An 18,260-nucleotide genomic window follows, 5' to 3' on the forward strand; every position below is an offset into this window, starting at 1 on the left:
CAGCCGCAGTTTTAGTGTTAGGTAAATAATACATTTGCTCTCTCTTTAGTTAAATTAACGACATATTGAGTAGGTCACCACTGCTTTCTATAGGTCACCACTGCTCCTATTCAATATGTCGTTAATTCAGTTAAAACAAATGTATTATCTAACTAAAGCATATGTAATTTAATTCAAGAAGTACTAAATCTGACTCAAATTTAATTTATTATTTAAGTGCATACCGCGAGGAGCATATGTTAATATGGAGTTTGTTTGCTTTGAAACTAACCACAAAAATAGATTGATTTACATTTTGATATACGTTGGAAGTTAAAAATAACAAAATGTTATTTAACTCAAGGATCGAGTTACCATTGCTCCTTTGATACCTAACAGTGTAATATGCGAAACAGATGCGGATCAGCGTCGAATAAAAAAATGCAATCCTGTCAAACAGGAAAACAATTATCCTTTATACAACGTGTATTAAGCCATAATAACTGATAATAAATAGATGAATATATATAGAAAGAACGATTTTACTGAGATATCTAAAAATTTAGCTACATATAAATCGGAAAATAATTTTATTGAACTGTCAAAATAATTATGTGGACATTCAAGCATAATGAGCAATGTTGCAAAAAGTTTCTACAAATATTCTAAAAATCAGCTTTGAGCGTCCTACATAATTATTTTGATAAACATAATTATTTCCACAAATCTATATTTAGCTAAATCTTTAAATACTTTAGTAAAACCTTTCTGTGTATAAATTTAATAATTCTGTGTACAGAATATTAAATATTAATGTTATCAATCCACTGAGATAATAGCTCAAATGATATTAATATCAACTCTCAGTTATTACATTTTTTATCTTTATATACCTATTTAAAAAAAATATTATCGTTAATATTATGATAAACGGGAGGTATTAACGTTAAATATTTGAAATTTACCAGTCGCGGACAAAATATGTTTAACTGATACAACGAGTACACGTTTGTCCAGAGATATAGCTGATAATATGTAGAGAAAGAGAGAGAGAGAGAGAGAGAAAAAGAGAGAGCTTTTATATAATAAATCCTCCGATAATACCGTACGATTAGTAATCGCAGGAGGATATTAAATGCGTATATGCTGGTAAAAACACAATCGCTATCTAGGCAAGCTGAAGGGGTGTGCACCGACTGACTGACTGACTGAATACATGTATATCTCCAGACGCGGACGGGGGCGTGTGCGATAACGCGTTTCGGCAATGCGAGCGATTGCTGCAGTTGTTACGAATTACAAAGAGCAGCTTTTGCGCCGAATGAGAAAACCGCAGAGCCTCCCGATCGAAATTGAGGTACCGATCGTCAGATACGTGCGGGATATTCCCAGTCACATATTCCCAGCGACCTGAAATTCTGATGGAATATTTTTCACGAAGGTGGAATCTAATTTTGTTCAGGAAACATTTCGATGAGCGATGGGGAGAACGTTACGTGATATTATTAGAATATTGAAATATTGTGTTATCAAATATAAATTAAAATGCAATAAGCGTGTTTGTATAATAACTGGATGTAAAATATCATTAAATATGAGTAACTTTTCAATTATGCATCCAATTAAAATTCTGACGAAATAACGCAATACTGGAACATTAAAGTTGTGCGGAGTTAAATATGTATTGCATTGCCAAGTCAAATCCCCTTTGCGAAAAGATAAAATATATGTAAAATTAAATAACTATATAATTCTCGTGAATGTTAAGGATGTATAATCAGGTATAAAAATTATTATTATATACATATAAAATAGTTCAATAAGGTCAATATTTATATTTAAAATTTATAAATTTATAATTATATATAAAATTTTATAATTTAAATGGAAAAATTTTCTCATTTTATCGTAATAATTCTTTTAATAATTATTTAAAAAGAAACGATTTTGTTAAAGTATTAAAAAATTCAGCTAGATGCAAATTTAAAAATAATTTAGTTTGGACCGTGAAAAATTTACGTAAGATGCTCAAACTTTCTGCAGCACTGCTCCTCATGCTTGAGATTCCTACGTAATTATTTTAATGGTCTAACAAAATTACTTTCAGATCTGTATCCAGCTAAATTTTAGATACTTCCAGCAAAATCATTTCCTACGTGTGTCTACTTCTTACGTAATTTTTTATCCAAGTTCTAAATCGCTGCCAAACTTTTAGTATTAATTTCAAATACAATATAAAAAATCTGAAATTTCTTTTAATTTTTTTCATATGTCAAAAAATATGTGTAACAAATACGCCCATAAAGATAAGAAACTGAATCGATATGCGTGACGATCTCGAAGCAGAAATGTATATTTCCCCCCATAATATTTTTACCTCTGAATACATTTAAGTAGGTGCGGTAAGCTATCCCCCGTGGATAGCTCTCGCTATTTTCCTTTACTGCAGAAGATGACTTTATGTTGCAGTCAACTGTGCTAACGCGAAGTTAAGAATGTATAGTCGGCCCTTCTCCTCGGCTCTCTCGGTGCACGGCCGTAATTCCCGGGGTCGCGACTCGTCCCTGGTATATTCAATTTATCTCTTTCTCTCTCCTTTTCTTTTTCTTTTTTAACTCATCCCGGCTTCCTTCTCGTTCCTCGCTCTCGGTATCAACAGTCTCCGGTTCACAAAGGCCTTTCGCGCGCACTTGATTTACACGCTGGTTACATGTAGGTATATGTAAGTTCAATCTGCACGGTTAAGTGTACCGACACGCTCGAATTCTCTCGGCATGTGATCGCAGAACATTTGTAGGTATTCATATCCCACATTGTCGAGCGCGAAACACGGCAGCTAAGTTTCCCTTTTCGTTTCCTCTTTCACGCATTGGAACGCGGTGTTATAATAGTAGACCGAGAGATAGACTGAGAGAAACACACGAGTGCACTTAGCGCTAAATGCGGGTCTTGGAGCAACGGTGATTGAATCTGTCCAATATATTCTATTCAAAAGACAGTTTAAAACTATATTCAATCGTAATAATAACAAATTTTATCTATTATTTCATTTTATTTTATAAAACTTTGACTCACCACTATGTACTATCTTAGATTGTAACGTCAAAAATAAGGAAACATAATAAAAATTCTTGCAAACTTTATTTGAATAGAAATATTTTTCAATTTTTAAAACAACAATTGCATTCAATAAAATATCTTATCAAATATACCAAAAACTGTCTTTTTGTTTTGAGGAGAAATTAAATCATATTTATTTCTATATATGTTATTAATTTGACATTTGTCATAATTGCGAACATATTATAGTTTATTTCGTTTTTGTTACGCACACAATTCATTTCCAAATATATTTATTAATTAACGAAACAAAAGGAAAGTTTTTGGTTTTGTTGTACAGTTCTATCGATAGTATAAAAATGTTGTTTTATTGAAACATATTTCCATATTGATACATTTTGCAAGAATTTTTATTGCGTATTTTCTCGCTTCTGACGTCACAATCTGAGACAGTCTGGTGAGTGAACAGGAGTCTTCGACTGATCTCATATTCTTCCAGTTGTTCCATGTATTTCAATTTTATTTGTAACAAGACTCAGTTAAGTTTAATTTAATTTCTGTAAAAAAGATAGCAATAGAAAAAACTTTGTATAATGTTCTGAGTGCGGTTTTAGAATTGTGAGTAAAATATGTATCAATTAAATAAGTAAAGCAAATTATAGTATTATGATATAACATGCAGATCTGAAACACTTATAAAGGAATTCATGGAATTCTTGGAATTCCAAATCCTCACATAATTTTCGCAACGTTTTGTTTCCATCGTTTGCTGCGGAATCTCTGAGTTTGCTATTAACTTGTTCAGTCATTTCCAGCAAAAAAACCGAAGAAATGCAGCTAGTTAAAAAAAATTTGTAAAGTGTGCACGCGTTGTCTAACGACGAAATTAATGACGATGAGAATGGCGTGAATGAAAGCGATTCTGATACTTCATGCAAATGTGACGATACACACAGAAAAACATTCTACTACTAAGAAAAGTGATTACTCAATTTACCTTTTTTCTTTTAAGTAACTTTTTCTTTTAAATAAGAAAGTGGTTATCTTTAACAAAGAATAATTTCTTGATATAATCTTAAAATAAGCTTATTGCAAATTTTAGAGAAATTCACAATTATGTACTCAAAATTAAAGTTTATTTTCTTTTGAAGAAGATTTAATAAAATTTAATAAAATTTATCGAAGCCTTTATATAATATAAGCGGATCGAATTTATTTTAATTTAATAATCTCGATTGAAGTATTCAACTTACTACAATTCACAATATATTTTAAATACATTTAAAATAATATAAAATTAGAACTTTTCAAATAAAGAAAAACTATATATTTCTCGTTATATTGTCCTTTAATTTTCTTTTTGAATAAATTTGTTGCTTGTGAACTTTATGATAGATTTGAGGATATATAGACTTCTAAAATATTTTAAAAAATAAATAATTATTTGCGTGCAGTAAATATGTATGTATTTTTCCGTGTAAGACGCGAGGCACGCGCGAATAAATTCCATTTTCGAGTAAGCGGAGCGGACGATAACACGATCGATTGCAAATTCGATTTAATCGACGGACGATCATAAATTGCGAAACAGCGGTAGAGACTCGTATACGTTACGCGATGCAATTGATATATCGCGGACAATCTTTGCATTCATAATCAATAATAAATTGATGTCCTCTTTTCTCGTCTTATGAAATAGAATGACCTCTACGCACGCAAAATTAATTCGATTAATTTCTCAAACTCATTCACTTTGGATTATTAAATTTTTATGAAGAATCTCATAAAATAAAATAAATAATGGAATCTCAAATCTTTTACATCACGTCCAAATAATTGCACATGAAAACCAATAGCTTCTCCGAAAGAACAGTTTTCAAACCTCAGATTTATTTTTACCATGGAAGTTTATCTCGTGTAGCTAGAAAGAAATTGCTATTAATATTGCGATTCGTATATCGAAATGTTATTTTTATCGATTCAAATGCGCCCAACGAATGATGTTGAAAGAGAGAAATTTCAGAAATGCGGTCACTGCTCGCGCTATCAAGGAATCCTTTCATATATTGCCGCGTATACGGAGAAAATAATATCTGCCGAATCATCTCGCGTAAAAGACGCGCTGTTGTTTTTCCGAGCGAAAAATAGAGGCGCTATCGATTGACCTTTAGTGCACATGAGAGGTTTCTAGTGTCTATCAATTGATATACGGTGTGCAACAGAGGGAGAACATTGACCATGACAACTTGACACTACTCGGATCTTCAAGTCAATATCGAGTCGAGCCTTTGTGTGTGTGTGTGTGTGTGTGTGTTTACTGTAAGTTTCAATTATTTCACTTACAAATTAACTGATAATGTGTGTCTGTGTATGCTGAACGACTTAAATTATATCCCGAAGACATTCTTTAATCAGCATAATAATTAAGAGTACAAAAGAATACATATTATAGATGCAGAAAGAATACTGCATATTCACGACGTTAAGATGAAAGAGTCAGGAGACAATAAGAAACTTGAAATAAAAATGAGGCTAAATGCTACACACTGCAGATGGTCTCGAAATAAATTTGATCTTTTGTATATTTTTCTTTGCTTTTTTTTAGCGTTTGCATGTTAATTGTGTTGTATTTTTTTATGCATATATCTTTTAACTTAATTTATTTTTTAATATCCCTTTATTTAGAATTTTAATCCTCAACTGTGAATTCTCTTGGACTTCCGTCACTTATATATATATATATTTTGTGATTTTTATTCATTGTGTGAAAATTATCTAGAAAAACAAATAAAATTTTATTCTGTGCACAATTAATGGTAAAAAATACAAGAAAATATAGCAGCAGGTATAGAGTGGAAAGTAACCATTTTAATTTTTCTTGTAAGTAGAAATTCTTAGAAAATGTTTTCACATCCAATGTACACGGTCCACAATTAAGTTAATCGTTATTTTTTCCCAGTAAAGCAAAAAAAATTATATAATATATGTGATGTATAAACTGAAAAATGAGAGCTAGTAAAAAGCAATTATTTTTTTCTTTTTTTTCAAAGTAGGAATTTTTACAAAGTTTCTTCACCATGAATGTGCAATGTCCACAATTAAGAATTTATTATCAAATTTCCTTTGTCCGTTCATAAAATGATTATATGATATGTTATATGATGTTATATAAACTGAAACATGAGAAAAGATAATGGAAAGTAACTATTTTTATCCTTTTTTTTAAGTAGTAGTGCTTAGAAAGTTTCTTTACGCCACTGTAATGTCCACAATTAAGGGTTGATTATCAAATTTTCTTTCCCCGTTCATAAAATGATTATATGATATGTGATGTTATACAAACTGAAAAATGAGAATAGATAAACAGTGAAAAGCAATTACTTTTCCTCTTTTTTTTTTAAGTAAAAGTTCCTAGAAAATTTCTTCAACGTGTAATGTCTACTAAGGGTTGATCATCAAATTTTCTTTTCTCATCCAAAAATGATTGTATGATATACATATTGTGTAATGTTACACAAACAGAAAATGAGAAAAAAATAAGCAATAAACGGACGAGAGTTGATAAAGAATCGATTCGCCAAACCAACCAAGATTGGAGGTCCACTTTCTTACGGTGACATAGCCATGGTTTTACGTAACATCATGTCGGCTATAAAAGTGTGATAATATCGACTGATCTTTCTGAAGCGCTGTCACGCTGTCCAACAGAGAGAATGTTGACTGTGAGGGACGTGAATGACTTTGAAGATCCGTTTTCGCAAATCGTTAAACGCATATCTACATTCACTATGACTATTCGACTATGACGATGCGATAGTGTCATCGATTGAACGCATCGAACCAACGTAGCGCAAGAACGGCCTTGAAAGGTGCGAATGACTTTGAAAGGACTTTTTTCGCTTAACTTGAAAGAGTGGTATATTTTTACGTAACGTTTCGTAATAATCATTGCCTTATCAGCCGGAACTTCATGCTGACACCTCACAAGAAATTAAAGAAGAACGTCAACCGAATGACAGAAGAATGAATAGAACGAGCAAGAATGAATAAAACAAAAAAAGACTCTTTGAGATCAAATCACGATACTCGAAGTGAATGACTTTAAAGGAATGTAACAGTCTAAGTTATTGCACGGCTTTGAGGTAAAAAGACAAGTCAAGTAATCTTATTATATATTATAGTATCACATATAGTCTTTTATAATTATTTGTAAATACATATATGAAATTGTATGTAGAAACTGTATGTAGAAATACAAAGATTTCTAATAGTAATTCAAATCACAGAAAGTTTCAAAAATTAGGATCTTAGAAAACGGAGAAATTATCGTCGGGAAGAGAAGGAATTTAATAATTCTTCTGAAAGTAAAAGAGATCGACAATCTTGAATTCCTGTCTTGTAAAAAGAATTCATGCATAATCTATAATACATTTATGCATTTTTACGGATGATTCATCATAAAACTATTTGCGGGTGTAACATGTAATAGGACTTAGCACCTGTCCTTAAGAAGTGCAGCAAAGTAACATTTGTTGTTCCACATTCAAGTCTTCTCGCAGATAGTTCACTATAGCGTGCAATTATACAGTTTAGCATATGGCTCTCGTCCTTCTTGATCTTCGCGCCGTGGAATGACACTAGCTGTTCCCGATTCGAGTCGTTCCATGTAATCCACATTCAAGTCAGGGTAAGAGTAAACAACACTTTCGAAACAACGATAGTCATTAGAGACAACGATCATCAGGTCGCGACGCGGCTTAATTACCTTGGCGGATGTGTGCCGCGGGAGAAAATCGTTACACGAATTTCCCGGCAGTTATTATGGCACGCTTTGTGCTACGTGAGAAATTTTGTAAGGTATCGTAGCAGTATGATACTGTATCAAATCCACTTATGTAAAAATTGCGTTCCATTACGCGGTTTCACGTCATGCCGCGCTTTTATCAGATCGTACTGTTGCGGTTGCAATATGTATATACGCATGCAGCGGCCATAAATATTGATTCGTGTTGCTTTTATCGTTCCTCGTTTCTTAAAACAACGCGTACCTTAAGACGAGAAACCGATATATTGAAATACCGTATAGATCAATGATTTCGGTGAACTGAATGACGTAATGGGACGATTTGATCGTCGCGAGAAATCGTTGATTACGTTCTCGTACAGAGAAGCTTTGCAACTGTTGTAAGATTCTTTAACCCTTCATCGACAATTATGAAATCTTTACCATTCGTCTGCAATCTGAGTTCTTGAATTTTAATGCAGATTTTTATATTGTTCCATAAGTCTGAAAAAATTCTTACATACTTGTGAAAACTGCGAATTCTTATTATCTTATTTATTTTTTTACATGTGATTGTATGAAATTGCATGTGGAAATGTTGAGATTTCTAATAGTAATTTTGAACCATAGAGTTTCGAGAACTATAGAATCTTAGAAAATAGAGAAACTACCACAAGGAAAAAAAAGGAGGGATTTAATAATTCTCTTGAAAAGAGATCGACAATACAGATTCACATTTATCTATCAGAATTCATAATAACAAATCAACTGTACCTTTACTGGACCCTAATTAGAGGATCGTAACGATTGCTCGAAATATTAGCAATTTTTTGACGAATTGAGTAAACGTATGAAAGTAAAGTCTTGAGCAACATTTATACAACATATAAAAAATATATACGAGTAAAAAATACATTTTTTATTGACAAATACTTATATAAATATTATAAATAGGATATATATATATATCGTATTTGTTAATAAAAATTTATTTTTTACTTTTTATATGTTACATGAATATTGTTCAAAACTTTACTTTCGTACGTTTATTCAGTTCGTCATAAAAATATCGTCAAAAATTTTGAGCAATCTGACCCTTCAGTCTCTTTAATAAAGTCCAACATTGCCGGCGGAGGATTCATAGATTAATTCTTGCCCTCAGTTCCTCATTATATCTCAATGTATTATAAATCATTCATACATTTAAAATCTTGTAACAGTTGCAAAGCTGCTTTTTCTATTGAACGCAGTCATTCTATCGTACGTTTATATGATTGAAACGGTACAGTAACTATTTTTATCTTCGGAATCTCGCGTGGCATAAACAGGCTTATTGAACGATAATTTTCGTACGGAACTACACGACGCGTCTTCGTAAGATTATTGATCGGCCGGTAGTGGGCTTTGTGTGTTCCATCGGTCTGGCGAATCAGCGGTACGAGGATCGAGAGTGTCCTTTCTTTCGAGTAATCCTCTTTATTAATTCCTCGGATCAATGACGCAGATCACAGATCCCTTATCTAATTAGATCCTCGATAATGCACTTCCATTGCAGTTCATTAAGCGAATCCTACGGATACTACAAATGGAAGGAATTGCTCAATACGATCACGACATGTAAGACGACAAAGAGAAAACTCATGAGATAATTCCCAGCCATCGTCATTAATGGCGCTATAATTTCTAGACACGATGAAAAAGACGGTCGTGTCATCGGTGATTGTATCTACTATGTAATATGTATGCTAGTAAGTATGCTTATGCAACATAAATTGTAAGGCGCAACACAATGCTTTGCACGTCGTGTTATCCTTTCGTATTTCATCGAGTTAAGATTACCGACATTTCTACGAATTTTACGTTAGTCAAACATATAATCTACGATTTGCACAAAAATAAGAAGAAAAGATCTCCCTTAAAACTCTTTGCAAATTATTTCAGCTGGTAATAAGAATTACAAAGAAACATATAATTTATATTTTTATGAAACTTGTCATTCATAATTTGATTGCCATATTTAGGTGGCATGTAAAGGCCACGTTATCCATTTGTGGATGACAATTTATTTATTTTTAGATTAAAAATAATTTTATTAAATACTTAAAGGAACGACATAAATTATTACAAGACATAAAAAAATAATAACACATTAATTTTACATTTTTTTAAATATATTAAAAATCTAGTTATAAATCATATAACTACAGAGAAAAAAAAGAGATTTCTCTCTGTATAAATTATAAATCTAGTATATTAAAATAATATATTAGATTTAATTAAGCTCTCATTGCCGGAATCAATCTTGGCCGTCAAATGTTAATATGAGATCATCATAAAATCGTATACAGTACTTTGAAATAATGATTGGAAAACTTTCAAGAATAATACAGCAAAATCTTACGTCTCGTCTTAGTGATGTGATTGAAACCACGAAGTTTCACACCACGTAGAGTCTGTACTTCTCTCAATAACACAATGGATTTAATTCAAACTGATGAAGCTCTATCCTGGCAAATCACAAGGAAAGTAAATATTATTCTATTCACGAATGTACACGATTATAACTGGAGACGTTAACAAGACGTGATGAATACAGAACAGGGAGTCGATAATTTCGCTTGAAGAATTCTAGAGCATATTCGTTTAAATTAGGGCAGATTCATAAATTGAAACAAACGCCAACTATTGTTACGCCCACGTGAAGTGTGAGAAAGAAAGCGTGATAATCTAAAATCTCTCCAAAAACTTTGTTTTATCGTAACGGGAGCACGGAGAGAATATCCGAAAACTTTATTTTGTTGTAACGACAGCACGGAGAGAATATCCGGGCGACATTTCCATAGCGACGAATCGGAACTATACTTTTTGGCACACCCCGTAAATCTATAAAGCATTCCGTGCAACTACGCGTCAGCGAGATCGATAATTAAATGGAGCTCGAGGTCCGTAGGGTTTCGCGACTTATCAGGTCAGAACAAGGCTCCACTGACGCATCTATTTGCGAAATAAACTCACCTATTTTCGTCAAGACATTTCGGGATGCAATATGTTAAGGCGTATTGACAGTTTACTCGAAAATGACATTCGAGAAAAGTAGATATGAAGGAGATGTGACAAATTCTTGAAATATGAGATTGCAAAGAAAAGACATGAGATGTAAATACAAAAAAGGATATATTGCTTTATATCACCAGCCGGAAAGAGATAAAAATACTTTTATCGTTTAAAGTAAAAACGTTGAGTAACATATATTTATACAAGGTGAGACATAAGTTATATTTTACAATTTCGTGAGAACGTTCCTGAAGAACAAATGTTTCTATGAAGTCACAAATGCTTCGTTATCAAAATAATGGACACAAACAGATTTGATAATAACTGATAATGAGTATCAATTTAGGCATGGTCAGGCATGAGTGGAAAATGAATAACACTTTCTGAACATCTTTTGTAAATAAAAAAAATATCCTTCATCTGAAACTTTTAAATGAAGTCATTATTTGATACTATTGTATTTATATTCATTATTTCGATAACAAAGCATTTGCGACTTGATGTTCAGGAACATTTGTTCTTTCTTTTTATCCCAGGGACACATTACGAAATTTTAAAACATAACTCACCTATATATGAATTGAAAACTATATTAATAAAAACTTTAAATTTTTTTTATCTGCTATTCTTCAAATTCTAAATTATAAGTTTCGACGTTTCGAGCATTTCGATATTATAGCTTGCTAAGTTATTCTAACGTATATTATATTACACATTTTAATTTTTATTTCAATTGTTGTACTCTCATACACGTGAATCATACAAATGCCGTTAATCCTCGCAACGAGAAGATTTATTGACGGACCATCGAAGGATTATATCACGCGTATAACATTTATTTAGTCATGAACGTATGCAAATTGCAAATCTCTCCGTAGAGCTCGCCGTTAGCTCTCTTACCAGATACCGGCTTCTGCTTTTACGTAAAATGTAAATCGAATAAGATTTTATCAGTTTTTCATTCAGTGTCTGCGCGCGTTCATTCTAAGAACGCGGCGATGAGTAATGACGTCATTGTTAAATAATTATTCCAGCAGAGATCGCCTTTATTGCGTGAACAGAAATAGGTAGAAGACTCGAGCTCCGGTAAAAGGGTGAAAGCTGAAATAGACAACGATCGATTTTGCTGAATACGAAATGGATTCATTGAGATATGCGCCCGCCAGGGGCGGGTACATTGAAAAAAAATGTTGGTATTTGTGATAAATATATAAGTATATTACCATAAATTACAGTTATTACTGTAATATTATCAATAATTATATGTATAGCTCTATCAATAAATATACATAGTTGACAGTCGAAAATGATTATCAATATATTATAATTACCATAAAAATGGTTACAATTACTATAATTTAATATACTATATACCTATAATTTATAGTCATTTTTTAGGACAATCATATAAAATATAATTTTAAAAAATGGCCACTAGTTAAATTGTGGTATTTGCAATCATTTTTATGAGAATAACTATAATTATACTCATTTTCTGTTGCCAACTAAATTATATAGGGTGTCCCATTTTAACTTAGACACCAAAATATCTCGAAAACAATACATTTTCGAAAAAAATGCTTCAAATAAAAGTTGTAAGGTTTGAAGAGGGCCATCAGATGCCAGTACATGGAATTATAGTACCAAAAATTTTTCTCAGTGTAGGAGGAGAGGACGATACAGCCTTGTAGCTATCAATTGGCTATCAAAAGTCATCCCGTCCCAACGACGCATTTCGCCGGGTGTTATAACGGAAGGATATTATCAGTGATATGTAATCGTCAAAGAGTCATCATGACTAACGGTTGCCGCTGCGAGAAGTTCGTCATCTTGAAAATCGGCGCCTGTCGTCGAAGGAGAAAACGTGTCCGAAGCTTTCTTCCCCGTTAATCTCAAACACGGCAGTACCATTGTGTGTATATATGAGATATGTACACGAGATACATTCTGTTTACATAGTTAATATATGCCCTCGTGGTCCGAAGTTTCGCGTGAATTCCGCATGGATTTAAGTAACAATTTGTACATTGAGAGAAAAGTACTTTATGATTATAATTGTATGATGAAATAATAATGTTGGTTAAGAGTTCCATTTTTATAGTTATTTTATTGTTATATTATAGTAATAATAATATCAGTAATAATTCTATTTATAATTTCTTTGTAAAAAATATATTTAATTGGCATTGAAAATGATTGTAAAATACAGTCAAAGTATGATAATTGTAACCATTTTCTTCTTTCAATGTATAAACTATACTTTCTGATAACGAAAGCGGACGAAGAAAAATGTTTAAAAAGTGCAAAAAGCTTATATATTCGTTTATAATTATATCTAATTATTTTCAGGGACAATTATACGTTCTGTTTGGCATATAGAACTGTAATTATAATCAATTATTATTACTAGTATTATAGCAGTAATAATTATAAAAATAAAGTTCCTAGCCATAATTATTTTACCATGCAATTATAATCAAAAATACTAGTACTTTTTTCTCAGTGTACAGATTCAATTAACGCTACGATTTTTTATCTTATTGTTTTTTAATAATTGCGTTTGAAGATACACGCGAAAAAGTAACTAAAAGAATAAATTTTGTTACATGAGTGCTCTTTTATCTTTTACGAATAATAAATTTTAGAACAACTAAATCTATTTGGTGTGTGCAAAAATTTTATCGCGTTTTCCTTTTACATTTTATCATTTTCTTTTTTATTTGCGTACAATTAACACGCAACCTAAATAAAAAATGTAAACGTCCTTGATTTAATTAATTTAACCATCATAATCTGAGTGGGAGAACTTTATCTATAAAGTTCAAGGTACTGCTGAAGGGTACTTTTTTTTCTCTCGAAGAGATTTTTATAGATCATTCTCCAGAAGAGTTTCAAACAAATCGTACTTGATCAAATTCAAGTTAAAAATCAAATATTGATAGGAAAAAAAGAAGTGAAGATTTCATCGTTTTAATTTTGTTCACCTACATGCTTCAAAAATGTGGCGATAATTATGCCAAACAGCTCGAATAAATGAGAAGAAGTCAATATCATATTTTGTTTTATACATGCAAAATACTCCGAAGATATTATCGTTGTTCGAAAGATACATTCGAAAGATAAAACACGGAAAAAACATTTCTTCAGCTTTTTCTGTTAAGTATGTATTTTGATTGGGCATAATACATCTACTGATTATCTCGAAATAAAAGATTCGCTTTCGCAACCGCGAGCGCAATCCGATTCGATAGTGGACATCCTTCTCGAATTAATACGAGAGTGACATTTGCATGCGATCGCAATTTTTGCTTAAAAGTGGCCGTGCATTGGAATTTACGTGTTTTTTAGACTGATCTAAAATTCTAAAGCCGCTTACGAATGTCTGATGAGAATACGACTTGTAAATAAATCGTGGCGATTCTATATATACTTTCCCCGATCGAATTTTTCTATACCTTTCAAATATTCTTTTTAATTTCTCTACTTTTTTTAAAAAAAAGAACAATATACATTAAGAGAAAAAAATTATTGCAGTTATATCATTATAATTTAATTATAATTTACAGTTTTCGTTCATTATTACTTAATTTTGATTTTTAATTCAATTAAGATTAAATAATCTTCATTTTTTTTTAAATAATTTATAGTCATTTTTGATGCTTATAATATTTTTCTTTGCAGAATTATAAATATTATTAGTAATAATTTATTACTAATACAGCAGTAATAAAAATGGAGCTCCTCAGAATTATTTTATCATGCAATTATTAATCACAATTACAAAACATATTTATAAATATTTATAATTAATATCATAATTATATATAATAATTATTATAATATCTATATAACAATTGATTATATATTTTTTTAATAATATAGATACATACCAAAAACTTTTCTCTTAATGTATGGTTTCGTTTCGTTTATTAATAGATATAAAAAAAGAAGAAGTTACGAAGATATCGCAGAGAAGAGAAAGTGCCCATTCACTTTTGGCGCGCGTAATGCGAGCGTAATATTAATATTTTTATATATAATTCTAATTAACATTTTTACGTATATCTGACGCGCAATTAACATCCCTGATTCTCCTTCCCAGTATCGAAAATAACGTGTTAATGATTGCGCGGGTCGGAGAGAAGACTCCAGAAATTGAACATGCGTGGTACGAAAGGTCTATCCCTTTTCCACGTTTCGCTCTCTAACCTTCCTACACGATGCCTTTTTTCCCTTTTTATTAAAAGTCTGAATGTTTTCGTCTTTCAAATGCAACGAGCAAAATACGAGTACAGCTGAAAAGAAGTTCTTTCTGGAGTCATTTTCCTTTCGAATAAGGTTACCAGTACTCTTTTAAAACTACATGTACTCTTTTTGAGGTCGTAGAACTTCTGGTCATTAATTAAATTAATTAAAAGTTTATATATTTATAAAATTATATTAATAAGAATTGTCAATCAAAATTATGTTCTAGAAATGTTAGTTTATTAAATACCTACATTTAAGGTATAACAAATTATACCCTCTCCTCTTCCGCTTACGGAATAATTTTTTTAAAAAGTGTGCAGGTACCGTTTCCTTATGATTCAGACATGGTAACCCTACTCCAGGGGACATCACAATTACTATTATTACACTCTCTAGGAGCTCCATTGTCTACTCAGGTAGCATTCCTAAGCACGCGTTTCTGAACGGAGACACATTTCGCAGAAAACAAGATTATAGCGAAAAGCGTGAAGTGGAAATCCTGTGGAAATCGTACAAGTACGCATTCAAGAGGCGGCTCAATCGACTTCGATTGCTTTAATTGCCACGTCAATGTGCATGTCAATGTGGAAAGGAGAATTAAATCCGACGTTCCGCGGTCGATCTCGTTCAACCATGTCTGTCTGAGAAATTGCTTAACGCCGAGGATTCGCGCGAGACCAGTGGGGAAGGCAAGTCGCTCGCTCCTCACCTTCTTTCGTGAAAGCATGGCAAATTGGAAAAGGTGAGCGACTCGACGTCTCCCTATACACTGTGGTTTCGCGCGTGCCCTCGCTGTGAATCAACAGCAGGAACGGCCACGAAATCGCACCGAAATCGGAGCAGGCGACACCCTCTGACGTTGAGACGTCCTTTTCCCTATCAAGAACTCCAACAATCGGTCGACTGATTCCATTTTTTATCAACGTTTTCTCCTCAAACTTGAAAATTGGAGAGAAAAAAAACAGGCCCGTCCCAGTGTCAATTAAAATTTAAAAAATGATCGAAATGCCGGTGAAAGAACGGCACTTAAGTGCCGTCAATTGACGACATATCGCTGCAAATCCGAGTGTGTAAAAATAACACTATGCTGCATAGATTTATACATTTAAACGTGTACCATTTTTACACGGAAAACTATCTCTTATAAATTCTTTGGAGTGGAATCCCACTCTAAATAAAGAGTGAAAATCGAGGTAGTCTTGAAGAAGAATGGCTCAATGTTCAATCCTTAAGAGCGAGATTTCACTTTTCAGAGTGAAATTTGTTTTAAAAATTGTCGGAATTAAATAACACACGTATACGAAGTGACTTTTTCCACACTTGGATTTGCAGCGATATCGGTAGGGGCGAACTTTCACTCTCTACTCACAATCGAGATGTTTCTTCTTGGGGCCGATCATCTCCTCCGTGGTGGCCTTGCAGACGGACTTTGCGAGGCCCTGGCCGGCGATACTGTGCCTCGCGGCCAACAGCCTGTCGTTGATCGTCTGTCCCGCCATACTGTCCCGCTGTCACAGAGCAGTGGTAGCAGAAGTCAGCAGCAGTTGACGTTTGCGGCGAAGATCCGCGTATCCTCCCTCAACGATTCTCCGCCCTGGCTAGTCTTACCACCCTCGTTACACCGGTAACGAACGACGAAAGGATCGCGCGCGACTACGATGGCTCCAAGGACGAAAACGGGGACGAGGACGACGGTGGAACGGGGGGATTTCCTCGAGAAACGGTCGCGAGAAACGAGGTGAAGTTGGCCGTCCTTGACGCGACGCGGACGGGAGCGAGACTATGGGGGTTCGGGAGCACTCCGGGCTAACTTCACCGTGCACGACACCACGACACGATCACGATCACGATCACGGCCACGACACACGACACGACACGACACGACACGACAGAGTGATAGACCAGGCGCTTACCGCGCGAGGCGTCCGCGACGTCCCGCTCACCCCGATATTATACTCGGCCCGTCGCGCGCTGCTTTTCCGGTCCTCCGGCACCTTTCCTCGTTCACTCTCGTCCTCCTCCTGCTGCTCCTACTCCTCTACCTCCTCCGCCTCTCCTCGTCCGCCGCCACCACTTCCTCGGGCCGGTTTTCTCCGTTCGCGTTAACGGAGCGAACGATAGCCCGCCACAATTTTTCTCCGCGTTCCACCAGCAGCGGAGCCAGACAGCTCGCGCTTAGCTTCAACGGGCTCAGCTGGACGGCGTTACGTCGGCGGCTGACGGCGACAGCAGGCTCCTTCTGTCTGCCAAGATGGCGGCCGCGCTCAGTGCCGACCGTGCCGAGCGCGGCGCGCGCCACGCCGCACCGGCCCAGCCGACCAATCACGAGCGTTCGCCGCCGACGCTCCGCGGCCGCTGTGACGTCATTCCTACTCGGAGCAACCGAAATTCGAAGATCAAATCGAAACGAAAGGGACGCAGGTCGTTCGAATTAATAGCGGTTAATTTTTCATCTTCGAATATTTTGTTTCGTTACCGAAGGAACGTTTTATACTCAGAATGAAATTTTTTAACGACTTATAAGCGATATTAGCAACGCGATTTCCTAAGCTGCTCCGACGCCGTTCATCGATTGAAAATACAGTGTGAAGTTAGCGCTCATTCGTTGCAGGCATAGTTACCAACGTGCGAATTGCAATTCTTTGAAAGTTAATGATTGAATTAGAGAAAGTATTTCAAATTCTACAATTGTTTTTTTATTGTTTACAATTCTTTTCTAAACACGGAACGGTTTGGCAATGAAAAAGACAAAAAACTTTCAAAACTTTTTTTCTGTATATGTAAAAGTCATTCATGTAAATTCGTACGTTTCCATCGCTAATTTTGAAGAACAATAGAGAGGGCGTTAGTTGACGGAAAATGTTTCCAACTGTTTCAATCCACGCTTTTTTCAAAAATTCACATCTAAATTTTATCACAAAGAATTTATGAGGAATCAAATAAATGATCTTCCTTGAAATATATGTATATATATCTTAAAAAATAAATGCGTTCAAGTAAAACAAGTCACGAGAACGTCAATAACGTTAAAATAAATTATTGTTACTGATTGAAAAGTAATTTAATATAATTACTTTTTTGGAGCAATTTTAACATTATTTCGATATCGTTATGATTTGTGCTTTGCTTTTTAAAT

At 33.8% G+C, this 18,260-nt stretch overlaps 1 protein-coding gene across 1 annotated transcript in view; it reads right to left on the reverse strand.

Annotated features, from left to right (window-relative positions):
* Window positions 1–17,408, reverse strand: part of lap (phosphatidylinositol-binding clathrin assembly protein lap) — a 40,766-nt gene extending 23,358 nt beyond the window's left edge. The window contains exon 1 of the mRNA XM_018448627.1: window positions 16,494–17,408. Within this exon, the coding sequence (XP_018304129.1) occupies window positions 16,494–16,623 (130 nt within the window). The 5' untranslated portion in view covers window positions 16,624–17,408. The remainder of the gene's footprint in view (window positions 1–16,493) is intronic.
* Window positions 17,409–18,260: the final 852 nt, after the last annotated feature.

This window comes from Mycetomoellerius zeteki, unplaced genomic scaffold (genome assembly GCF_001594055.1).
Source record: "Mycetomoellerius zeteki isolate Tzet28-1 unplaced genomic scaffold, Tzet1.0 scaffold223, whole genome shotgun sequence".
Lineage (NCBI taxonomy): Eukaryota > Metazoa > Arthropoda > Insecta > Hymenoptera > Formicidae > Mycetomoellerius > Mycetomoellerius zeteki.